The 26,743-nt window shown below is 36.6% G+C and overlaps 1 protein-coding gene across 3 annotated transcripts; it reads left to right on the forward strand.

Moving 5' to 3' along the window:
- The first annotated feature begins 1,932 nt into the window (after positions 1-1,932).
- On the forward strand, positions 1,933-26,184 carry LOC140141426 (uncharacterized). 3 transcript variants are annotated; one of them, XR_011857409.1, is made up of 2 exons: positions 1,933-2,121; positions 12,057-12,096. XR_011857409.1 is itself a non-coding variant. In XM_072163274.1 (2 exons), exon 2 carries the CDS (start codon positions 24,665-24,667, stop codon positions 26,072-26,074), a length of 1,410 nt encoding a protein of 469 aa, XP_072019375.1. In that variant the 5' UTR covers positions 1,933-2,121; positions 24,661-24,664; the 3' UTR covers positions 26,075-26,184. The 3 variants fall into 3 exon arrangements, 2 of the variants coding, with proteins under 2 accessions (XP_072019375.1, XP_072019376.1); XM_072163274.1 differs by lacking the exon at positions 12,057-12,096 and adding an exon at positions 24,661-26,184; XM_072163275.1 differs by lacking the exons at positions 1,933-2,121; positions 12,057-12,096 and adding exons at positions 17,851-18,043; positions 24,661-26,184.
- Positions 26,185-26,743: the final 559 nt, after the last annotated feature.

The raw sequence follows: 26,743 nt of genomic DNA on the forward strand, positions 1-26,743 counted from the left end.
TTGAAAGCACATGAACTTATTCACAATGTTTCACAAGGTCACAAACCTTGAAAACACATGAATGCATCCATACTTGGTAGAAACCTCTCACTTGTTTGTTAAGTTTGTGACAAAGGCTTTACAGATTCACGTCACTTGAAAGCACCTGAATTTATTCGTACTGGAAGAAGCCTTTCACTTGCAAATAGTGTCGCAATGCTTTACACAGTCATGAAATTACAACGTACGTAAAAGAAAAGCCTTATATAATATAAATTTTGTAACAGAGGCTTTGCACAGTCTAGTCAGGCCAATTGAATTTACATGAACGTATTCATACGAAAGATAAACATTTGAACTAAATTGTTTAACAAAAGCTTTACAGGGCACTTTTTGTTAAAAAAATGTTTACAGTGTCAATTAACTTTAAAAAAACCCTATTCATACTAAAGAGAAGCATTTTCAATTAAATATTTGTTACAAAATAATGTCTACTTCTTTAGCTTGATCAATTTGATTTTGAAGTATGAAATGAAGTCAGTTCAGTTTGTAAATAAAAGTACAACCACAAAACAAGATTGCTTTTAGTTAGGCCTATCATAATCATTTGTTTTGACATGACTGCCTTTGTTAAACGCAATTCTAGCATCATAAGCATGTACAGGGTGTCCCAGAATGATTTATACCGGGAAAGTTGTATTTTTTTTGTATGTAGGGCATTAGGGGGGGCCTACTATTGGTAGTATTGTTTTCAATTCTAAACTTGTTGGCGGGGGGCTGTTGCAAAAAATTTCATCGCGAAAATTGTTTGCCCCCCCCCCTTACAAAATTTGCAGGGCCCCATAAAAGCATATAAACTCAATTTTCCCAGGAAAGTTTGGTCATTTTTTTCAGACCCCCCTTAGGAGGGTCAAAAAAATGTCAGGGCCCCTAACAAGTATTTGTGAACGGTCCCTAAGGGGCTGTGCAATAATAATGAGCCCCGGGGGTAAAATTTCAAACAGTTCGCCAAAATCGCTTCCCCCCCTCTCGGCCCGCCAAAATTGCTCCCCCCCTCTCGGCCCGCCAAAAATCTTAGCCCCCCTTGAACATTCAAAAGCCCAATTTGCAAACCTTAAATGGTGTAGGTCTATATACATGTTGCAAGCGCAGCGAAACAGGAAAATTTGCATATTTAAGCATTTACGTAGGCCTACTGTTTTCCGAAGCCTCTTTAGAGCGTTTTATTTAAAAGGCGCCCCAAAATTGGTGCCAAAATCCTTCCCCCCCTTTTGGCTCGCCAAAATGTCTTCCCCACAACCCCCCCCCACCTTGGCCTGCCAAAGAATCTTGAGAATCTCTCTCCCTCCCACCTTTAATTCACCACCCCGGGGTACACATAAATTGCACTACCCCTTAGCATGAAATTGGTGGCGTGCGCCCTTAATTTCAGGCTTACAGACAGCTCGTAACCCAATTTAGACTTGGCGTTAAGGGCACACACCACTAAATAATCGTCCCATTGAAATACACGGGAAAATACAAGAAAGTAAGTTTGTTTTTCTACCCCATGTAACAACATTTTTAATATTTTGATCAAACCAATGTCTTAAATAAAGATTAAACTTTTATTTAAATTTAATTTTTTGGCACAAGTTAAGACAAACTTGAGAGATACGAACTCCTGAACAGCGCCATCCCGAATTTCAGCCGACACGCTCGCCTCCTAACCAGTTCCGGCCATGATATTGTTCCGAGGGCCTATTTCCCATGTACATTCGATTCGGAACATTTTCTGAACAGATTTGGAATGTTGAGCTCCTATTCTATCGTTTTTATCAAAACAACCAAGAGTCTCTCAAATTTGGTTCCCTCGGGACGCCGATATATTTCGCATAGGCGCTATTTTTTACCGGAACTATGAAAGGTTACACCAAATGCGGAAGGATTTAGTGTAGTGCACCCTTAATTTTCTTTGTGTCGACGTTTTTGTACTTGACATTTCCGACTCGGCAGTTTACATTTTAGTTTATGGTTAAACACTTACACCTAGTACCGTATTGCTCTTGTACAAACTGACTGTCATTACATGCCCCTAGTTTTTGAATTTGCCATTGAACAGTTTAACATCCATTGACCATGATGACATCCAATTAGTTACAGGTAAGGTTAAACTAGCCGTTTCCATACATCCATCGCATGTGTGTCATCGGCCCTCAGCTCATACACCCCCCCCGGGCATAGAGTTCTGCTGTAGCATGTTTTGTTGACATTTTTTTAATGTTTACCTTCATGACAGTTCTAATACCATCTTCCAGAGGATGTTTAAAGACATTCCCACAACCCAATGGGGTTTCTGACCTTGTATGTCTGGCTTTTGTACATGTGGTACAGTTGATCATACCTTGCATTGGGATTGTGTGCAAATATCTGGTGTTTTCATCCTATTATTTAACATTCAAAACATCGAGACTTAATTAGGAATAAAATTAATGCAGTGGTACAATAATTTTCCCGTAAGAAAATCAAATAGGCCTACCAGTCTCAACTATTAGCTCGTTGGCTGCAGTTTTAAAATTACCATTTTGTGTGTGTGGCAATGGGGACTTTGCCTTTAAAATTAGGTTATATTGACCAAATTTCCCAATCATAGTGCATTGTAGGAATGCCTTTAAGCCTCCTCTGACCATCTTCTCTGCATCATCTGATAAATCAAATACAAAGGATATCAGTTGCTCGAGAACTAATTTGCTCACCGATAGCTTCACATTCTAGGCTAGAGACCATTGCATTCAAAATCTAGTCGGATTTGCTGAAGCATGACACCGTGTTAGCGTGTAAAGCAATGGAAGTTCAGAAGTCATGGAAGTAAACACAGCCGATCACATCAGGCGATTGCATCAAATATGTTGCTAAAATTACACTTCAGCAAAATTTTAGACTGTCTAAAATACGCAAATCTTGCTCAAAAGATACAGTTGACTCATCGAAATAACTTTCATCCAAATTTCAACATTAACAGAATAAATAACCTCCGGTGTAAAAAATTGCACCACTGTCCGACTGAAAAACCATAGAAAAGTACTCTAGCATCGAATGCGTAACTATCGTGTGCAAATTCGAAGCTAGAGTTCTCTAGTAAGATATCAGTTGAAAATCTTAATGTTATGCAATCAAGTTTATAACACAGTCGGTCTTACAATAAGCAGAAAGTCACTGAGTCACGCCATTCAAGTATCAATATTGATTACCTCATGTGGCCTACTGCAGTAACCTGATATGACCCTGTGTGAATTCCATGATATTTTGCAATAACAAACTTGATTTTGGTATGAAATTGAGCAAATAAAATTCAATGTCTTGTCAATTTGGAGTTATTAAGGGCAACTAAAACTGATTTGAGCCTTGAGGTAAGTTTTATCTGTTTGGAATCTGTTCTGAGGGAATTACTACAATGTAAACAAACCAACTCATGGCCCATATGAACATGCTGTACTGGTTTTCACTCAGGGTGACATCCCGCTATCTCTAAGGACCGCTATCTCTATTATAAGGTTCGCTATAAGGTTCGCTATCACTAACGTGTAAAGTATATGGTTCGCTATACCTAAAAAAAGGTCCGCTACTTCTAAGGTTCGATATCACTAATTTAGAATAAGGTTCGCTAGTTCTAAGGTTCGATATCACTAATTTTAAATAAGGTTCGCTATCACTAATTTAAAATAAGGTTCGCTATCACTAATTTTGAATAAGGTCCGCTATCACTAATTTAATGAAGGTTCGCTATCGCTAAGGTTCGTTATCACTAATTGCAATAAAGGTCCGCTATACCTATAAGGTTCGCTATCACTAATTTTGTTTAGGGTTCGCTATCCCTAATTAATTAAGTTTCGCTATCTCTAAGGTTCGCTATCACTAATTTTGATTAGGGTGCGCTATACCTAAGGTTCATTATCACTAATCTTAAATAAGGTCCACTATCTCTAATTTTCAATAAGGTCCGCTATCTCTAATTTTAAAAAAGGTCCGCTATCTCTAATTTTAAAAAAGGTCCGCTATCTCTAATTTTAAATAAGGACCGATATCTCTAATTTCAAATAAGGTCCGCTATCTATACCTTATTTAAAATTAGAGATAGCGAACCTTATTTAAAATTAGAGATAGCGAACCTTATTATAAATTAGAGATAGCGAACCTTATTATAAATTAGAGATAGCGAACCTTGTTTAAAATTAGAGATAGCGGACCTTATTTGAAATTAGAGATAGTGAACCTTAGGGATACCGGGATTGTTAAAATTAGAGATAGCCGACCTTATTTTAAATTAGTGATAGCGAACCTTAGAGATAGCGAACCTTCAATAAATTAGTGATAGCGGACCTTATTTAAAATTAGAGATAGCGAACCTTATTTAAAATTAGTGATATCGAACCTTAGGAATACCTAACCTTTTTCAAAATTAGTGATATCAAACCTTAGGTATAGTGGACCTTTTTCGTAATTAGTGATAACGAACCTTAGGGATAGCGAACCTTAGAGATAGCGGTCCTTAGAGATAGCGAACCGTAACCGTTTTCAGTCAGTACCCTGTTTTCCATAGTGACTGTAGGAACCCATGGATTCGATCCATGTACCATTTCAATAACAAATTACATTTCTTTTCCATTAGCTTTTACTGTCATATACATTGGGGGCTGTGCAATAATTATGAGCCCTGGGGTGGGGGAGGGTAAAATTGGGGGGGGGGCAAGAAATTTTTGGCGAGCCGAAAGGGGGGGGCAAGCAAGCAATTTTTGGCAAGCCGAGAGGGTGGGGGCAAGCGATTTTTGGCACGCAGTCACGGTGGTGCCTTTTTAATAAAACGCTCTAAAATGGCTTTTGAAAACGGTACGGAAACGCTTAAATATGCAAATTTTCATGCTAGCTGCGCTCGCAACATACATCTAGACCATTTTTAAAAGTTTGGAATTTGGGATCCCAAAAATTTGGCATGTTCAAGGGAGGGGGGGGGGCAAAGAATTTTTGGCGGGTTGTTTTTTGGCTCATAATTATTGCACAGCCCCTTGCCAGGTGAATTCAAATTTGCCATCAAACTGCATCATTTTATATACCGGTATCAAATTAAAGCCCTTGAGTAAAGAAAGCCAAAACTGAAAACCTTTTTGTCAAAGTCTTGTCAAAGATTGACCTTCATCTAAAAGATTCAGCTAACAATTAACAGCATTTCGGTGGTGTTTCTAGATCTTAGTCTCATGATGATATCAGCTTTTCTATATGTGGAACTGCTATCAAAATCCCTCTAAAATTCCATGTGCGAGTGTCTCATCACCATAAAAAATCAATATATATTTGTGTCAAGTGAAGTATAGGCAACATATTTCCTTGACCTACCTGTTCTTTTAAATTTCTATGTAAATAAGTATTGTGTTCTAGGCGAATTTGGCTGACTAGCAAATGTATTTAGGTTTGCCTGGCATACCTATACATGGCCCCTTTTAATTTTGAACTGAACAACTGCTCGAGGTAAAGCAAGGAAAATTGGAATTTACTTCCAGCGTCGAATAACCCGCTGCTGTTGCCAATGCATTATGTAAGTATAACAGGCAAACCTACACTGAACCTAAACACATTTATTAGTCAGCCAAATTGGCCCAAATATGGACTAGCTTTTGGAAGTCCATATTTTGCCCGAAAATCAGTTCTTAATTCCCAAAGTTTGCCACTTTGCAGTTAACACACTTTACCCCCCGATGAAATAAGGCACATTTTACTCAAAAGTTTTGCTAGGCATATCCGTCAGGAGTATCTCCATTTATTTGTAATCCAGAATTGGATTTAACTTCAGCTTATCCAATAAAATACGGACCAAAAGGGTCCGTTCCAATACATCAAACAGATTTACATAACCTAACTTCTCAAGAGAAATTAACATACATTTATTGAGTCAATCCTTTAATATAAATACCTTAGAAAAGTGCATAACATTAATCCTACTTTCCTGAAGCCGGGAACATTCAGGAAAGTAATCTGGATATTTGACATAATTTCGTTCAACTTCTCATGCACTATTTCTGAAATATATTAGTAACGAAATATTACTATTTGTAAACACTTATGCAATTACCCATGGTGATCAAATTATTTTTCATATAATTGGCTTTAAGATGACATTTTGTTACTTTTTTACCGCCACCTTTTTTAACACAGTGTGCCTGCTCACCCGTAAAATACAGCCCTCTCGGGAATTTCCCGAGTCCATGCTTAAATTACTTACCCATAAGGTACGGGGCCTCTCAAGGACAAGGTGTGGCCCAACTTCTCACAGAGAAGTTAACCCAAATTAATTCCTTGTGAGATACGGGCCCTCCAGGGAATTTCCCCGAGCCCTTTAATTTACACACACACAAGTGTGGCCTAATTTTCCCTCTCGCAGAGAAGTTAACCAAAATTAAATCCTTTTAAGGTACATAAATGAATGAAATGAAGAAATAAATGATTGCATTAATAAATGAATGAAACATGAATGACCATGGTGCCCTCCAGGAAATTTCCCACAAACCCCTTTTGCCCAATTAAATCCTTGAAAGATACATAAATGAATGAAAGAAATGACTATATGAATGAATAAATGAAAAATGAATGAATGAATGAATGAATATGGGGCACACCACGAATTTAAGCGAGACCTTTTGCACACACACACTTGTGGCCCGACTTCTCGCAGAGAAGTTAACCCAAATTTATTCCTCGTAAGCTACGGGGCCCCCGGAAATTTGCTCAACCCTTTTGCACATACACAAGTGTGGCCCAACTTCTCTTTTTGCAGAGAAGTTAACCCAAATTAATTCCTCGTAAGATACGGGGCCCTCCCGGGAATTTCCCCGGCCCTATTGCACACACACAAGTGTGGTCCCACCTCTTTTCTCACAGAGAAGTTAGCCCAAATTAATTTATTGTAACTAACAGGACCTCCAGGAAATTTCAAACATGCTCAAAGTGTGGCCCAACTTCTTAAAAAGAAGTTAACAGCAATGTATTTACCGGCAAGTTACAAAGCCCTTTTCCAGGGATTTCCTGAACCCCTAGATCTGTGTACCCAAATGAGGACTCCCTCCCAAAAGAAGTTCATAACTTGTGAACTTATTGAATCCACTCCCTTGGTCAATTAACGCCCTCTCTTCCTGGCAGTTTGCCATTACCTAGAGGCTACAATTAAAAATGCATATTTCAATACACTTTTGGTATGTGATCCTCAATATCCCATGCAATATGGGGCCTCCCAGTCGACTACTGCTCCCCCGATAAAATTGAATACTGGAATATGAAAAAAAAAAAAAAAATTTGGGTGTGGTGGGTGGGACAATTTTTTCCATTACCAAATTTCAGAAACATCTTACTCCTTTCAAGACAGATATCCTTATGGCCTTATCCTGGAAAACTGGGCGGGGCAAGAATGTAATTGACCACTTCCCATTGGCCACCGCAAACAATAGATCCTAAACATCACTGGCCCTTGTATAAAGCCATTACTAGGCAACCAATCAATAAATCAATCAATTGGATTTGTACATGCACTGGCTGTGGACTAGTCTATTTCACAGGAGGTAAATCTGTTTATTGTATAGATACAATAAACTTTATTACTAAATGTTCTGTGTTCGAGGACTCAGTGCCACAAGGTCCTTTCTGCATTTCGGCCATTTTGAGAAATCAGCTTTGACAAATTTTGCCATGTTTCGAATTGATTGTAGAGTGTTCCTTGATAAGAAACAGTGTTGTAAACAGGCTTAATACCTGCCAAATTTAGTCATGAATATGATTTTTTATACGGTACCTCTTGCGAAGTGTGAGCATTACATTTTTTTAAATATTGTTTATCATTAATGTGCATGTGCAGATAGGACCTTGTGGCACTAAGCAATTTGAAGGAAATCACATTTAGGCCCATGTTGGTTTGCTTTGAATTACTGTATTCCTGTTGATAACATAGTAGTCATGGTAGTGTACTATACACACAATATTTTCATTTAAATTCGGGTACATTTGCATTATTATATTATAGTGTTGAATATTCAAATTATTTGGTACAGTAGGCCTAATCGTCAATGTAGGTAAAGGTAGTCAATGTCCAAAAATGTTTTGAGATCACAAACTTTTGCATTTTAATACACTTCAAAACATTATGCGAATCATGAAAAATGTGTGTTATGAATGAAGTAATCATTATTCAAGATTCAAATTATTTGCATACAACATAATTTAACTATGAAAACATTACAGCCAACATGCCAGTTATTAGCTCAACTGCCCAATCAAAATTTTTAATGAAAACCTGTTCGCAAGAATTATAATACAAAGATGAGAACCGAGTCACTTAATTAAACTTGGAGGTCAGTGATGGATAAAAATCAATTCAAGCCATGTCCAAAATCTTCTTATAAATGTAAGATATTATGGAAATAACTGGTGAAGTCAGTTTAAGTCACCAGGATGGTATTTCTCGCTATTCAATGTTTGAGCCACAAAGTCGTATCTGCATAATATGACACAAAATGTTTGAGCCAAAAGGTCCAATCTGACAGATAGTAATGATCGGCTGTGGTTACTTCCGGACTATGATCGCTTTAACATGGTGTCATGCTTAATCGATTTCTAGTAGATTTCGGTAGCTTTGTACTCTAGCCTTGAATGCAAAGCTACAGCTGAAGCTATCAGTGAGCAAATTCGAGGAGCTAGACTTCTTGAGCATCTCTCTGTAGGCCTACACATATCGAATCTGCATTGCTGTATATTGATAGATGTTGCAGATGGAATTTTACAGGCTACTGACTAGACTGATTATTTGGACCTAATTTAGGGGATAGGGTGAGAACATGACTTTTATTTTTAAATGTGGTCTAAGTTTTGGTGAGAGGCAAAAAGTCCCAGAAGCCTTGAACATTTAATTTCTAGTTCTAAATGGCTTTGAAATAATAATTAAGGAACAAGGTAAAGAATATGGGGTCTTTGGGTGACAGCATGTGTTTTAAACAAAATGGGTCTTATATTTTGGTGGAAAAGTTGGGTTTTTTTAAGAGGCCTGCATATGTGTCATGTCACTTTTCCAAAGTAGGAGTGCCAATTACCCCCCCGGGCTGTTGGCCATTTGATCTTGGATCTTGTCTTATATGCCTCCAAATACATCATGTAGAGGTTTAAATTGGAGTGATTGATAACTATCATTTGTAGACTGAGTTAAAGTGTTGCAATGTTTCAAAGTATTGAAAAATATATCATGTTTTCCATCCAATTATATGGTTATTCCTTCCTGTAATTTTACACGAAATTAGGGTTAGGGTTAAGGTTAGTTTAGGGTTAGGGTTGGCATTAGGGTTATGATTAGGATTATGCTTAGGGTTAGAGTTAGGATTAGATTACACGAAATAATCACATGAAGGATCGACCAATTATATAGACAACATTGAAATCATCAAATTGTCGATGTTCTTGATGTGAATAAGGAATTAAAATTTAAATCATACTTTTCTAACACATACTTTCAGATTTATACATTTTAAAGGAAACAATTGAATACATGAATACAAAACCCACCCAAGTCCAGGGGAAGTGATTTTGAGAGAAAAACCTGTGTATCATTTTAATTCCTTAAGTTAGATTTACCTGGTCAATATGATAAGTTTTACGTGCAAATGAGTGGATTAAACTGTATAAAGTATGACGATTAGCATTTCAGGGACTTTGTAGGGTTCATTTTAATTTTTGGACTTGGGTGGTTTTTTGAATCATATACACAGACAACAACGTTGGAATGAGATTACCACTAGTAAGATAATACAAAATAAAGCACACGGATATGTATAATGTTGATAAGCATTCTGTCATGTAATACAAACCACACACGTTCATTTATTAAAGCCATTTTTTTTCAAAAGTGACTCTTCAGCAATGAATGTGTTTCAAGTGGACTTTTTTACATACTGGATTTCAATCAATGTGTTACAAGACTCAAATCACGGAATTGTGTGATTCTTTCATACATGCTATTTCTCACATGCTCAATAAACACAGATGATGAATTTGAGTTGTTCTTTTATCCATATGACAGGCCTATGTATAGCAACAATTTCTCATGCTTAACTCAATTTGGCCAATGTATGGACTTGGGTGGCTTTTGTATTCATATATTCAATTTCAACCAAATATCAGTATGATTGGTACATGATTATTGATTGGTATGATTTTAATGTTTTGACGTTTAAAAAGGTATGCAATAATTATGAGCGGAGAATTGCTTCCCCTCTCTCTGCCTGCCAAAACTTCCTTGCCCCTCCTAACTCTCGGCGTGCCAAAATCCAACTTCATTATTTCATAAGTTTACATGTAATATACATAAGACTTTATTTTATGGAAAGGAAATTATGCCTTTGGGAATCCCATGGTAATATCAGTGGGTGACAACATACAAAAAAAATCAGTTTGGAAGTCTTTTGGAGCAGAACTTTTTCAGTTAGTTTTTCATAGTTTGAAGCAATACTCTGTATTTAGGCCACAATGGTCTAATAGTTCAATAGCCACCATTCATCAATAATAGCTGATATTGCTTCACTATATCCTGGCTCAGGTGTCTTCTTGACATAATGTTGAAAACTTTATGGTGAAGAGCTATAGTTTTGGACAAACATTGTAATCTGGTATTGTGGTTTTTATTGAACCATACATTTTGTACCCTAAAACAAGGATGCTGGAATCACAAAATGCTTCAATTGTAAAACATTGGATGGGATATTCTTGTTTCTGTTGTTGTGCTTGTATTCCGTTTCCTCTTGAATTGTGAATTTGATCCCCAATTGATGTGTTTCTTTATTTTAGGTGTACGATGCATAACTCAAAGGTCAGTCGGAACTTAACACTGTCATATAGACGAATCCAAGTAGCCAAGTCATGGTCAGGATTTGGTCGGACATCTTTGGGTAGCCGCTAGCACCAACTTGGTGTTTTGAGCGTCCAATTGTGCAAATAAACGCCGCCGAACACCTAGAGAAGATGCAAGGACGAGGAGGGTTAATAGAATAATAGCTAATAATATATATAATGGAGATAATCCCGTCGCATCTATTCATATACATAGTCATTTTGTTCGCAAGTACATCAATGCATAGATACTGCGTATAGTTAATCCGATTATTATGTCACGTCAACAACGAATAGACCATGCTGTGTGTTTTGTCGAAGGGAACTGTATTGTGTTATTCTTTTGTCTACCTGTGTTTTCGCGGAAGGTGTAAAACGGGTGATGGAATGCAGTTTAAAATTTCCGCCAAGGCCGAATCATTTCACATTTTGAGTGCATTGTAGCCGACGGCTACCCAACTAAAGGCTGCTAGTCAGGTGTAGGAATGCGTGTATTTGGATTCGTCTATACGCTGGCGAAGTTACGTAATAATCGGATTAACTACCATAGCAATAGAGTGTATGCAATAAACCCAAGCGGAACGAGAGTTGCTAAGTAACCGCTACCCGAACCATAAACACATGCATGATCAGACAACAAGTGTTCAATTTCCCCATAGCTTCCCACGTTGTACACATGTCAGTCGAATTTGGCGGTGTTGGTTTGTTTGTCCTCCAAGTTATAGCATTGTTCACTTTGTGTTGAACATTGTACGTGGGCCTCACTGTAATAACTCAAAGATAACTGTGATCATCATTTCAAGAGGTCACTCTCCCGATTAAGCTAAACAACCTATGTGGAGGAATTTTATGCATGAGAATCACATCAATGACATAGTAATGAATACCCTCTATAGGTGAAAACAATTTTTGAATATACCGCTCTGCACTGATACGTTCACGCGGTACCTCTGCATTGAACCATATCATGCTGATCTTATCTTTGAAAAGACCGGCATTGTATTCAATCTATGATTGCAGACATACACAGGTGATGAGTGTAACCTGCTTGTAGTGCAGCGCGATATGTTCAAAATTGTTTTCACCTATTGCTATGGCAATTAAGCTGATTAATTACGTAACTTCGCCAGCGTATACAGAGTTCGATCTACCCATATTCAAATTTACTTCAATTTGTTTCATTACAGAACAATGGCGAAAAGACGTCCACGTGAATGGGACTACTTAGGGGGCAGTCACTATTTACGCCAGAGGGGGGGATGGAGGATTGAAGGGGGGAACACGAAAAAAATTCTATTATGATTGGGGGGAACATGAATTATATTTATTCCATTTGGGGGAACATGAATTTTTCCCCAGTATATTAAAAAAAAAAAAAAACACTGTAAAACAGGAAAAGCAGAGTGACAGAGCGGTAGTACATGTTGATATTAAAGCATATGTGCATATTCACTACTTTATTTAATCTTTTGACAGCCTTGGTGGCATGACATGTTTTCTTGGATTACATGTAACATAAAATACAATGTACAAACAAGGCTGATTCACTACTGATTTTTACAGTGAAAGTCAAAATTGTTCCCAGGTTTGTGAAAGTGCAGGCTACAGGGCCTCGTTCTTTTAATGTGTAAAATGTGCAAATACTTGCAATGTACGTGCATATATGTTAGGTGCTACGCAATTATCACCATGGCCCCGCAGCCAGCACTTTCACCACAAGCTTCGAAACAAATTTGAAAGTATTTTCATTTTTGCTTTTGCTACAAATACAGATGTTATTCTACACCTACAAAACAGCACAGTACACTCTTTCAAAACCATTAAAGTACAAAATACAAAATGTATGTGCAAATCTGAAAGCAGACGGAGAAAAAAGTCTTACAGCCTGACTAACCCAGGAAAATATTAATCATATACAAAAGTATCAATGTACTAACCCACAATTCTAAACTGTTTTCTGGAATGAAAAATGTGTATTATTGATATTATCCAAAAGTAAATTGAATTTTTAACCAGTATATGAAGACAAATATAATTATTACTATTCAAATTTTAATCTTGACAAAAGGACAGATCCCACTACTTTTCTTGGCTTGTAAATTACTTTTTGCTGGGGCATGGGGTACGTCAAACCTAAATTTTGTGAAAATACAAAATGCTGTCAAGTTTTACCTTTCAAAGTTATGTACTCAAATCATACATTTTTGGAAAGGGCAAGAGTGTTAGACTCAATTTCCGTCATCAAATTTCACACAAACCAATGATTTTTCCAATTAGGCCAAATTAAAAAATGTTTGTCTCAAAGCCCCCGCGCGCATTTAGCAAATGGACACGCATTCGATATCCCACAAATCCAAGTTTTCTTTTTTATTTTCTTAATTTTATTTTACTAACATCCTGAAAATACTGAAAATTTACCCAAACGTTTTGCCTTTTGACATTAATTGAAAAACATTTGAAAAAATCTTTAAAAAAAAAATATAAAAAATAACAAAACAATAAAGTTTTTGAAAAATAGGTGGGCTTTGAGACAAACAATAGAGAGTTCCCGTGTTTTGGGTTACCCGCCATCTTGGAGGGAAACCTAAACTCCGTTTACAATTTTCAGAATACCAACACTCGCGCAATAATTAGCAAATGTTATTTTGTAGAATGTAGCACCAATAGGGTCATTGACCAAATCAAAGGAATGAGGAATACGGCGGTGCGAATCACGTTATAAACACTATTGTAGTCCGTTCCGCTTGAAAACACGGGAACTCTCTATTAATTTAAGTTGGCCTTAATAGGCCAAAAAGAAGCAAAATTTAAATTGTTTTATCAACAAATCTAAATTTAACATTGTACAAAATGTGGCCGGGGCCATGAAGGTTTATCAATAGAGTAGACTGAAAATACACAGGTCAAAATTGGCCTGCCCCTTTTTTAATTTCACCAAGTTCTTCTGCTGTAAATAATAGTATTCAGAATTTTCTCTTCAATAAACAGTGTTGGAAATAACCAGTAAAGCGTAGCAACAAGCTGCACCCTGGGTATGTACACAGCCAGAATCTTCAAAATCAACTGGCAACACAGGTATAATGTTAATCACCTTGAGTCCTACTTGTAGCACCCTCGAGTCGCTTGGTGCACATATTAAACCTGTGTTGCCAGTCACAAGAATCTGCCTGTGAATATAGTACTGTGATATTTAATACATGTACAGGCTAGAGTTCTGTGCACCTGTACTATACTTTTACCAGTAACTTAATTTTATTTTTCTGTTTATAGGCCCTATTCCATTTGTGATTTTAAAAAGGCCAAGAAAAAGAAAACATTTCTTGTACAAACTTATTAAAAAACAAGGGGTACAGTATACAGAACTCTTTCCATGATTATGAATACTCATATATTTCATTATTTTAAAAGAGAGACAATAAAAGTACAAAGTAAAAATACATGAAGACCGTAGTATTGTTTTTTGTTAGGGAGGGGGGAACCTGAATTTTTTTAACTGATCGATGGGGGGAACCTGAATTTTTTTTGAAGCCAACAGGGGGAACATGAAAAATTTGAGGGAAAAGTTGGAAAATCCTCCATCCCCCCTGGCGTAAATAGTGACCGCCCCCTTAATGCCCCACGTATGTAAATACTGCAGAAGATTCTACAACGATGTGTTTAGATATTTATCCCATATAAGGCATCATGAAATGCAGATTCGTCCTTACTGGTATGACTATAAGAGTACAGTGATGTGTGAACCTATTCCCAAGATACAGAAGACTAAAAGCAGTGCAAATAAGTTGTTAGAAAGAAAGGGGTCGTTATGGCACAAGAATAGAAATAAAGGAAACACATGCACACAGAAGAAATACCAAGATGAACAGAAAATATATAAGAGGAAAAGAAACAGTGCACGGCGTGTAAAAATGGTGATGAGATGCAGCAAAGAACTACATAGCAAGAAAGGCACAAAGAGACACGTAAAGAAATCATCCACAAGTCAAGGAAGCAGCTGTTCAATGGAGGAAGGAATAGAGACACAAAAAACTTGTCGATTTTGTGCCAAGAGTTTCAGTACATCTAGTTATGTAAAACAGCATGAAAAGCTTCATACCAAAGAGGGGCTTTTTAAGTGTCAAATTTGTGACAAAGGTTTTACTTCGACAGGTAATTTAAAGACACATGAACGTATTCACACTAAAGAGAAGCCTTTCATATGCCCATTTTGTAGCAAAGGCTTTATACAGTTAAGTGGCTTGAAGGGACATGAACGTACTCATACTGGAGAGAAACCTTGCATATGCAAAGTTTGTAGCAAATGCTTTGCATTGTTGGGTGACTTGAAGAAACATGAACGTATTCATACTGGAGAGAAACCTTTCATATGCAAAGTTTGTAGTAAAGGTTTTGCACGGTCGGGTAGCTTGAAAGCACATGAACGTATTCATTCATCAGAGAAGCCTTATAATAAAAGTTATAAATGTAACTTTTGTGACAAGAGCTACACAACATCAGCAATCAAGAAAGTGCATGAACGTATACATACCAAAGAGGGGCTTTTTAAGTGTAAATTTTGTGACAAAAGTTTTACTTTGACAGGTAACCTTAAGGTTCATGAACGTGTTCACACTAAAGAGAAGCCTTTTATATGCTCATTTTGTAGCAAAGGCTTTACGAACTTGAGTAGCTTGAAAGTACATGAACGTATTCATACTGGAGAGAAACCTTTCATATGCAAAGTTTGTAGCAAAGGTTTTCCACGATCGCGTGACTTGAAAGCACATGAATTTATTCATGCTGGAGTGAAACCTTTCATATGCAAAGTTTGTAGCAAAGGCTTTATAAGTTCGAGTGAATTGAAAGTACATGAACGTATTCATACTGGAGAGAAACCTTTCATATGCAAAGTTTGTAGCAAATGCTTCACAGCGGCAAGTAACTTGAAAGCACATGAACATATTCATGGAGAGAAACCGTTTATATGCAATTTTTGTAGTAAAGGCTTTACACAGTTACGTGAATGGAAAGCACATGAACTTATTCATACTGGAGAGAACCCTTTCAAATGTAAATTTTGTAGCAAATGCTTCACAGTTAGGTAACTTGAAAAACCATGAACGTATTCATACTGGAGAGAAGCCTTTCATATGCTCATTTTGTAGCAAAGGCTTTATACATTTAGGTAGCTTGAAGCATCATGAACGTATTCATACTGGAGAGAAACCTTTCATATGCAAAGTTTGTAGCAAATGCTTCACTTCGGCAAGTAACTTGAAAGCACATAAATTTATTCATACTGGAGAGAAACCCTTCATATGCAAAGTTTGTAGCAAAGGCTTTACACGGTCGGGTGCCTTGACAGCACATGAACTTATTCATACTGGAGAGAAACCTTTCATATGCAAAGTTTGTGACAATTAAAGGCCTCACAACGTCAAGAAACTTGAAATCACATGAACGCATCCATAAAGAGAAACCATTCATATGTAAAGTTTGTAGCAAAGGCTTTACACGGTCGGGTGACTTGAAAGCACATAAACTTATTCACAATGTTTCACAAGGTCCCAAACCTTGAAAACACATGAACGCATCCATACTTGGTAGAAACCTTTCACTTGTTTGTTAAGTTTGTGACAAAGGCTTTACACCGGGGCTTTACAGATTCAAGGCACTTGAAAGCACATGAATGTATTCGTACTGGAAGAAGCCTTTCACTTGCAAATAGTGTCACAATGCTTATACACAGTCATGAAATTACAACGTACGTAAAAGAAAAGCCTTATAATATAAATTTTGTAACAAAGGCTTTGCACAGTCTAGTCAGGCCAATTGAATTTACATGAACGTATTCATACGAAAGATAAACATTTGAACTAAATTAAAACAAAAGCTTCACAGGGCAATTTTTTGTAAAAAAAATGTTCACAGTGTCAATTAACTTTAAAATCCACCAGTAACATAAAATAAATTAACCTATTCATATTAAAGAGAAGCCTTTTCAATAAAATATTTGTTACAAAATAATGTTTACTTCTTTAGCTTGATCAATTTGATTTTGAAGTATGAAAGGAAGTCAGTTCAGTTTGTAAATAAAAGTACAACCACAAAGCAAGATTGCTTTTAGTTAGGCCTATCATAATCATTTGTTTTGACATGACTGCCTTTGTTAGACGCAATTCTAGCATCATAAGCATGTACAGGGTGTCCCAGAATGATTTATACCGGGAAAGTTGTATTTTTTTTAGGTATGAAGGGCATTACTATTGGTAGTATTGTTTTCAATTCTAAACTTGTTGGCGGGGGGCTGTTGCAAAAAATTTCATCGCGAAAATTGTTCGCCCCCCCCCCTTTCCAAAATTTGCAGGGCCCCATAAAAGCATATAAACTCAATTTTCCCAGGAAAGTTTGTGGTCATTTTTTTCAGGCCCCCCTTAGGAGGGTCAAAAAATGTCAGGGCCCCTAACAAGTATTTGTGAACGGTCCCTAAGGGGCTGTGCAATAATAATGAGCCCCCTTCCTGGGGTAAAATTTCAAACGGCTCGCCAAAATCGCTCCCCCCCCTCCCGGCCCGCCAAAAAAACTTTGCCCCCCTTGAACATTCAAAAGCCCAATTTGCAAACCTTAAATGGTGTAGGTCTATACATGTTGCTAGCGCAGCGAGCAGGAAAATTTGCATCTTTAAGCGTTTACGTAGGCCTACTGTTTTCCGAAACCTTTTTAGAGCATTTTATTTAAAAGGCGCCCCAAGAATTGGTGCCAAAATCGCTTCCCCCCCCCCCTCGGCTTGCCAAAATTGCCCCCCCTTTTTGGCTCGCCAAAAATGTCTTCCCCACCCCCCCACCTTGGCCTGCCAAAGAATCTTGAGAATCTCCCCCACCTTTAATTCACCACCCTGGGGTACACATAATTATTGCACTACCCCGTAATTAGCATGAAATTGGTGGCGTGCGCCCTTAATTTCAGGCTTACAGACAGCTCGTAACCCAATTTAGACTTCGTGTTAATTTTCTTTGTGTCGACGTTTTTGTACTTGACATTTCCGACTTAGCAGTTTACATTTTAGTTTATGGTTAAACACTTACACCTAGTACCGTATTGTTCTTGTACAAACTGACTGTCATTACATGCCCCTAGATTTTGAATTTGCCATTGAACAGTTTAACATCCATTGACCATGATGACATCCAATTAGGTAAGGTTAAACTAGCCATTTCCATACATCCATCGCATGTGTGTCATCGGCCCTCAGACACCCCGGGCATAGAGTTCTGCTGTAGCATGTTTTGTTGACATTTTTTTTTAATGTTTACCTTCATGACAGTTCTAATACCATCTTCCAGAGGATGTTTAAGGGCGTACTACACCCATATATTGGTTTGATTTGTCTAAAAAAATATTTTTTCATTTATAGCGAGGCGATATATGCACGGATCATGTGAAATAAAAAAAAAATTTAAAAAAATAAATAAAAAAGGTGCTTTTAAACCATTGTATAGTAAGTCATTTTAGCCCTATATATTTTTTTGTTTACCGTATCCTGGTAACTCAGATGCGTGTTTCATAACAAACCATAATTTATTCTTTTCAACATGTTCAAGTAGGGTACATGAATAGAATACATTAAATCCTTTGTTATACCCCGGGGTTCTTCCTGGTTGAAGGTATACGGGGATGTGCCACGGTTTTGGGGTACCTTTTCAGCGATTTTGGTATATCGATGGGTGGGGGGTGTTATACTCTCTATAGAAAATCTAGTGGTGCTTGCAAAATATATAACACTGAATAAATTAAATAAACACTTACACAATAGATGCATAGTCATTAGTCAATTTGATATTGATGTTGTTATTGATGTGTTGTTAGGAGAAGAAAAGGCTATTAGGTCACCGTATGTCAGGTTATAGGTCAATTGGTTCAGGTCAAATTTAAGCATCAATTTTGAATACACATGTGAGAGTCTGTGATACAAAATGTATCATAATGAGGAATAATTTTGATATTCTGTCTTTAACTGGATATATATCGAGAAGTGCAAGGTGGATATACTAATATACCTTGGGATGTAAATGGTGAGTACAATTTAGAATGCCTAGTTGAGATGGATTTCACAAATAAATATAAAATAGTTACCAAAATCACAAAAGTTAAGCTTTACGGAAAACTACCCAATATGGTGGTAGCCTATAGGTGACAAGAAATACAATTTTTTTCAACATTGCTGTAGAATGGTTGTTCTAACCTTTTACCTATTTCTTAATTAAGTTTCAGTGCAATAATTTCGCAAGTTAAAAATACAAAATATAGCTCAACATTGAAAATAGAAGCATTGTAACCAGTTCCTTTTTTGATAGTTGTGGAGCACCAAGTTCATGAAGTCATAAAAGAAATCAGGAACCACTTATTCCCATTTTACATATCAACTTTATTTCCCTAACGTGTTAGCAACACATATCCAAAATTTTAACGAAATCCGTTGATATTAAGCTTTCCAAAATGAAGTGAATTTAAATCATCAGTGATGTACCACCTTTTGGCTTCTACTTTTAAAAGCATGTAAGCTACGTTGATACCGATGCCACCAATAAAACGAGAAGATTTGCCCCTTCATTTTGCATACCACTTTGTCAAAAAATTTTTTGTAATTTCTTCACAAAATGCAAAAAAATGCAAAAAAAAATCAATGGGTGTAGTACCCCCTTAAAGACATTCCCACAACCCAATGGGGTTTCTGACCTTGTATGTCTGGCTTTTGTACATGTGGTACAGTTGATCATACCTTGCATTGGGATTGTGTGCAAATATCTGGTGTTTTCATCTTATTATTTAACATTCAAAACATCGAGACTTAGGAATAAAATTAATGCAGTGGTACAATATGTTTCCTGTAAGAAAATCAAATATCAGTCTCAACTATTAGCTCGTTGGCTGCAGTTTTAAAATTACCATTTTGTGTGTGTGGCAATGGGGACTTTACCTTTACAATTAGGTTATATTGACCAAATTTCCCAATCATAGTGCATTGTAGGAATGCCTTTAAGCCTCCTCTGACCATCTTCTCTGCATCAACTGATAAATCAAATACAAAGGATATCAGTTGCTCGAGAACTAATTTGCTCACCGATAGCTTCACATTCTAGGCTAGAGACCATTGCATTCAAAATCTAGTCGGATTCGCTGAAGCATGACACCGTGTAAAGCAATGGAAGTTCAGAAATCATGGAAGTAAACACAGCCGATCACGACAGGCGATTGCATCAAATATGTTGCTAAAATTACACTTCAGCAAACTGTCTAAAATACGCAAATCTTGCTCAAAACATACAGTTGACTCATCGAAATAACTTTCATCCACATTTCAACATTAACAGAATAAATAACCTCCGGTGTAAAAAATTGCACCACTGTCCGACTGAAAAACCATAGTAAAGTATTCTAGCATCGAATGCGTAACTATCGTGTGCAAATTCGAAGCTAGAGTTCTCTAGTAAGATATCAATCTTAATGTTATGCAATCAAGTTTATAACACAGTCGGTCTTACAATAAGCAGAAAGTCACTGAGTCACACCATTCAAGTATCAATATTGATTACCTCATGTGGCCTACTGCAGTAACCTGATATGACCCTGTGTGAATTCCATGATATTTTGCAATAACAAAACCATGTTTTCCTTGATTTTGGTATGAAATTGAGCAAATAAAATTCAATGTCATGTCAATTTGGAGTTATTAAGGGCAACTAAAACTGATTTGAGGTAAGTTTTATCTGTTTGGAATCTGTTCTGAGGAATTACTGCAATGTAAACAAACCAACTCATGGCCCATATGTAGGTATGCTAGGTGAATTCAAATTTGCCATCAAACTGCATCATTTTATATATCAAATTAAAGCCCTTGAGTAAACAAAGCCAAAACTGAAAACATTTTTTCATAGCACTTTCCGTAGCAAAATTACATCTTGTCAAAGATTGACTTTCATCAAAAAGTTTCAGCTAGCAAATTCCCCAAAACGGCTTTTCGGGGGTGTTTCTAGATCTAAGTCTCATTATGATAGCAGCTTTTTTTAATGGAATCCAAATCCCTCTAAAATTCCATGTGCGAGTGACTTATCACCATAAAAAATCATATATTTGGGTCAAGTGAAGTATAGAAAACATATGTATGTTTCCTTCTTCGGCCAGTTGTTTTAAATTTCTATGTAAATATGCATTGACATTGTCGGCGAATTTAGCTAACTAGCAAATGTATTAACTAAGGTTTGCCTGGGTTACCTACCATATGAACATGCTGTACTGGTTTTCAGTCAGTACCCTGTTTTCCATGGTGACTTTAGGAACCCATGGATTCGATCCATGTACCATAATTCCATAACAAATTAGCATTTCTTTTCCATTAGCTTTTACTGTCATATACATTAGCGGCTGTGCAATAATTATGAGCTCTGGGGTGGGGAGGGTAAAATTGGGGGGGCAAGCAATTTTGGCAAGCGAGGGGGGGCAAGCGATTTTTGGCATGCAGTCACAGTGGCGCCTTTTTAATAAAAACGCTCTAAAATGGCTTGGGAAAAGCGGTAGTGCGGAAGCGCTTAAATATGCAAATTTTCCTGCTCGCTGCGCTTTCATAACATACATCTAGACCATTTTAAAAGTTTAGAATTTGGGATCCCAAAAATTTGGCATGTTCAAGGGAGGGGGGCAAAGAATTTTTGGCAGGCTGTTTTTTGGCTCATAATTATTGCACAGCCCCTTAGGTATGCCAGGTGAATTAAAATTTGCCATCAAACTGCATCATTTTATATACCGGTATCAAATTAAAGCCCTTGAGTAAAGAAAGCCAAAACTGAAAACCTTTTGTCAAAGTCTTTTCAAAGATTGACTTTCATCTAAAAGATTCAGCTAACAAAACAGCATTTCGGTGGTGTTTCTAGATCTTAGTCTCATGATGATATCAGCTTTTCTATGTGGAACTGCTATCAAAATCCCTCTAAAATTCCATGTGCGAGTGTCTCATCACCATAAAAAATCAATATATATTTGGGTCAAGTGAAGTATATAGGCAGCACATATTTCCTTGACCTACCTGGTCTTTTAAATTTCTATGTAAATAAGTATTGTGTTCTAGGCGAATTTGGCTGACTAGCAAATGTGTTAATTAAGATTTGCCTGGCATACCTAATTAATACCTATACATGTCCCTTTTAATTTTGAAAAGGAAATGCAAGGAAAATTGGAATTTACTTCCAGTGCTAAATAACCCGCTGATGTTGCCAATGCATTATGTCTAGTATAACAGGCAAACCTAAACACATTTGCTAGTCAGCCAAATTGGCCCAAATATGAACTAGCCTTTGGAAGTCCATATTTTGCCCGAAAAATGTTCTGTGTTCGAGGGCTCAGAGTCACAAGGTCCTATCTGCATTTCGGCCATTTTGAGAAAATCAGCTTTGACAAATTTTGCCATGTTTTGAATTGATTGTAGAGTGTTCCTTGATAAGAAACAGTGTTGTAAACAGGCTTAATACTTCCCAAATTTAGTCATGAATATGATATTTATACCTCTTTCGAAGTGTGAGCATGACATTTTTTTAAATATTGTTTATTATTAATGTGCATGTGCAGATAGGACCTTGTGGCACTAAGCAATTTGAAGGAAACCACATTTTAGGCCCATGTTGGTTTGCTTTGAATTACTGACATTCTGTTGATAACATAGTAGTCATGGTAGTGTACTATACACACAATATTTTCATTTAAATTCGGGTACATTTGCATTATTATATTATAGTGTTGAATATTCAAATTATTTGGTACAGTAATCGTCAATGTAGGTAAAGGTAGTCAATGTCCAAAAATGTTTTGAGATCACAAACTTTTGCATTTTAATATATTTCAAAACATGCGAATCATGAAAAATGTGTGTTATGAATGTAATCATTATTCAAGATTCAAATTATTTGCATACAACATAATTTAACTTTGAAAACATTACAGCCAACATGCCAGTTAATAGCTCAACAGCCCAATCAAAAATTTAAATGAAAACCTGTTAGCAAGAATTATAATACAAAGATGAGAACCAAGTCACTTAATTAAACTTGGAGGTCAGTGATGGATAAAAAATCAATTCAAGCTATGTCCAAAATCTTCTTATAATGTAAGATATTTGAGTTACCAGGATGGTGTTTCATGCTATTCAATGTTTGAGCCACAAAGTCATATCTGCATAATATGACACAAAATGTTTGAGCCAAAAGGTCTCATCTGACAGATGGAAATGATCGGCTGTGGTTACTTCCGGACTATGATCGCTTTTACATGGTGTTATACTTAAGGGAAGGGGTATGAACGTTTGGACAGTATTTATTGTGGGACATTAGAGCACATCAGACATATCGAATTACATTCTGAATACGAAGAATGTCCTTCTGATATCAAATAATTTTGATTTTTTTTTGAAATTCGCAATGTAATACACATTTGTGACCCGGCAGCACAAACGAGCCGTAAATTCCCTAAATTGTATTCTGAGTTACGGTGTAAAATGTGTACGAATGTCGTATTCATCAGTAACTTAAGCTGGCCCGACATCCGTCTCATTTTGATAGTCAAAAACTAATCAATAATCCTATTGTTGAAGTGGATAATAAGCTTCTACCTTTTAATGGCTATAGAACTTTTACTAGCTCTGGTCTTTGTTTGCTTTTGCTAAATCCTGTTCAAGTGGTGGGTTACCAGGCATTGTATTTTGTACAGGTATGCATAACCAACAATTAACAATGAGAGAACTTTCTTAAACCTCGTTGACTTGGGGATGATTTGAAATGACCGCTAATTATGACTGTTTGATATTTATTGCCAGCAATGTGGAAAAAGAGACACATGTAAAAACGTAAAAAGCTATAATTTTGTTGAAGGAGCAAAGTTTAACAAACCATAACCCCGCTTCTGGATATCGTTTGAAGTCAAATGATATACCATTTTTAAGTTTATGATGTTTATTTTTAAACACGAAATAAAACAAAATTGACCGGGGAGGAATTTACGGCTCATTCGCCGTGAACGGTCACATTTTATGGCAAATCATTAAAATTTATATTTTTGATATTTAACAGTACTTGAAGTAAACTTTATAAATCTGATGATTTATACTTAAAGTGTATGTAGGTGGGATGAAAAGCCGACGATCAATTGAAAATTTTGACCTTTCTTATTGAAGATATGGATTTTTTTCCTAAAACACCAAAAAAAATTCGGTCTTTTTGGGAAAAAAATCTATATCTTCAATATAAAAGGTCAAAATTTTCAATTGATCATCGACTTTTCCTCCCAGCTACATACACTTTAAGAATATATCATTAGATTTATAAAATTTATTTCGAGGACTGTTATATATCAAAAATTTGAAAAATATCAAATTTTAATAATTTGTCATAAAATTTGTATTATATCGTGAATTTTCAAAAAATGAAAATTATTTGATATCAGAAAGACATGCTTCGTTTTCAGAATGCAATTCGATACGTCCCACCAAAAATACTGTCGAAACGCCATAAACGTTCATTCTAGAGCCCATAATCGATTACTAGTAGATTTCGATAGCTTTGTATTCTAGCCTTGAATACAAAGCTATCAGTGAGCAAATTCGAAGAGGAAAGGGAATAATCCGAAATAATTAGGGTGATTACGTTACTGTTGCGTGCTTGAACCACATTTTGTTCTTTGTTCTCAAAATTCAAAGGTCAGTCGGAATTTAACACTGTCATCAGGGTGCGATCTACCCATTCAAATTTACTTATATTTGTTTCATTACAGAACAATGGCGAAAAGACGTCCACGTGAATGGGACTACTTAATGCCCCACGTATGTAAATACTGCAGAAGATTCTACAACGATGTGTTTAGATATTTGTCTCATATAAGGCATCATGAAATGAAGATTCGTCCTTACTGGTATGACTATAAGAGTACAGTGATGTGTGAACCTTTTCCCATGATACAGAAGAATAAAAGGAGTGCAAATAAGAGTCAAAAGTTGTTAGAAAGGAAGAGAAAGTTATGGCAGGAGAATAGAAATAAGGACGGAAATGCATGCACACAGAAGAAACACCAAGTTGCACAAAAAACATACACGAGGAAAAGAAAAAGTGTGCGTGTAAACGTATTAAGACGCAAAATGGTGATGAGATGCAACAAAGAACTACAGAGCAAGACAGGTAAAAAGAGACACGTATCCTATGCTCAGCAGATTTGCCAACAAGTGTCTCCAAGTTCCAGTTGTAAGAAAGTTTCCAAGTCTTGCAGTTTCTCAAAGAAATCATCCACAAGTCAAGGAAGCTGCTGCTCAACGGATGAAGGAATAGAGACACAAAAAACTTGTCGATTTTGTGCCAAGAGTTTCAGTACATCTAGTTATGCTAAACAGCATGAAAAGCTTCATACCAAAGAGGGGCTTTTTAAGTGTCAATTTTGTGAAAAAGGTTTTACTTCGGCAAGTAGTTTAAAGACACATGAAAGTATTCACACTAAAGAGAAATCTTTTATATGCTCATGTTGTAGCAAAGGCTTTACACGGTTAGGTGACTTGAAAGCACATGAACTTATTCATACAGGAGAGAAACCTTTCATATGCAAAGTTTGCAGCAAAGGCTTTACACGGTCGGGTGACTTGAAAAACCATGAACGTATTCATACTGGAGAGAAACCTTTCATATGCAAAGTTTGTAACAAAAGCGTTACAAACCTGAAATCACATGAACGTATTCATACTGCAGAGAAACCTTTCATATGCAAAGTTTGTAGCAAATGCTTTAAACGGTCGGGTGAGTTGAAAGCACATGAACGTATTCATACTGGAGAGAAACCTTTCAAATGTCAAGTTTGTAGCAAAGGCTTTACACGGTCAGGTGACTTGAAATCACATGAACATATTCATACTGGAGAGAAACCTTTCATTTGCAAAGTTTGTAGCAAATGTTTTACACAGTCGGTTGACTTGAAAAGACATGAACGTCTTCATACTGGAAAGAAGCCTTTCATATGCAAAGTTTGTAACAAAGGCGTTACAAACCTGAAATCACATGAACTTATTCATACTGGAGAGAAACCTTTCATATGCAAAATTTGTAGCAAATGCTTTAAACGGTTGGGTGAGTTGATAGCACATGAACGTAAACATACCAAAGAGGGCTTTTTAAGTGTACATTTTGTGACAAAAGTTTTAATTTGACCTGTAACCTAAAGGCGCATGAACGTGTTCACACTAAAGAGAAGCCTTTCATATGCTCATTTTGTAGCAAAGGCTTTACACACTTAGGTAGCTTGAAAGGACATGAACGTATTCATACTGGAGAGAAACCTTTCATATGCAAAGTTTGTAGCAAAGGCTTTACACGGTCGGGTTACTTGAAAGCACATGAACTTATTCATACAGGAGAGAAATCTTTCATATGCTCATTTTGTAGCAAAGGCTTTACACACTTAGGTAGCTTGAAAGTACATGAACGTATTCATACTGGAGAGAAACCTTCCATATGCAAAGTTTGTAGCAGAGGCTTTACACGGTCGGATCACTTGAAAGCACATGAACTTATTCATACAGGAGAGAAACCTTTCATATGCTCATTTTGTAGCAAAGGCTTTACACACTTAGGTAGCTTGAAAGTACATGAACGTATTCATACTGGAGAGAAACCTTTCATATGCAAAGTTTGTAGCAGAGGCTTTACACGGTCGGATCACTTGAAAGCACATGAACGTATTCATACTGGAGAGAAACCTTTCATATGCAAAATTTGTAGCAAAGGCTTTACAGAGTCGGGTAACTTGAAGAGACATGAACGTATTCACACGGGAGAGAAACCTTTCAATTTGCAAAGTTTGTAACAAACTTGCATGA

This window comes from Amphiura filiformis, chromosome 19 (assembly GCF_039555335.1).
Source record: "Amphiura filiformis chromosome 19, Afil_fr2py, whole genome shotgun sequence".
Lineage (NCBI taxonomy): Eukaryota > Metazoa > Echinodermata > Ophiuroidea > Amphilepidida > Amphiuridae > Amphiura > Amphiura filiformis.

What these genes read in the sequence shown, in the direction of transcription:
- LOC140141426 (XM_072163274.1), top strand. Translation starts at nt 24,665, where the DNA reads ATGGCGAAAAGACGTCCACGTGAATGGGACTACTTAATGCCCCACGTA.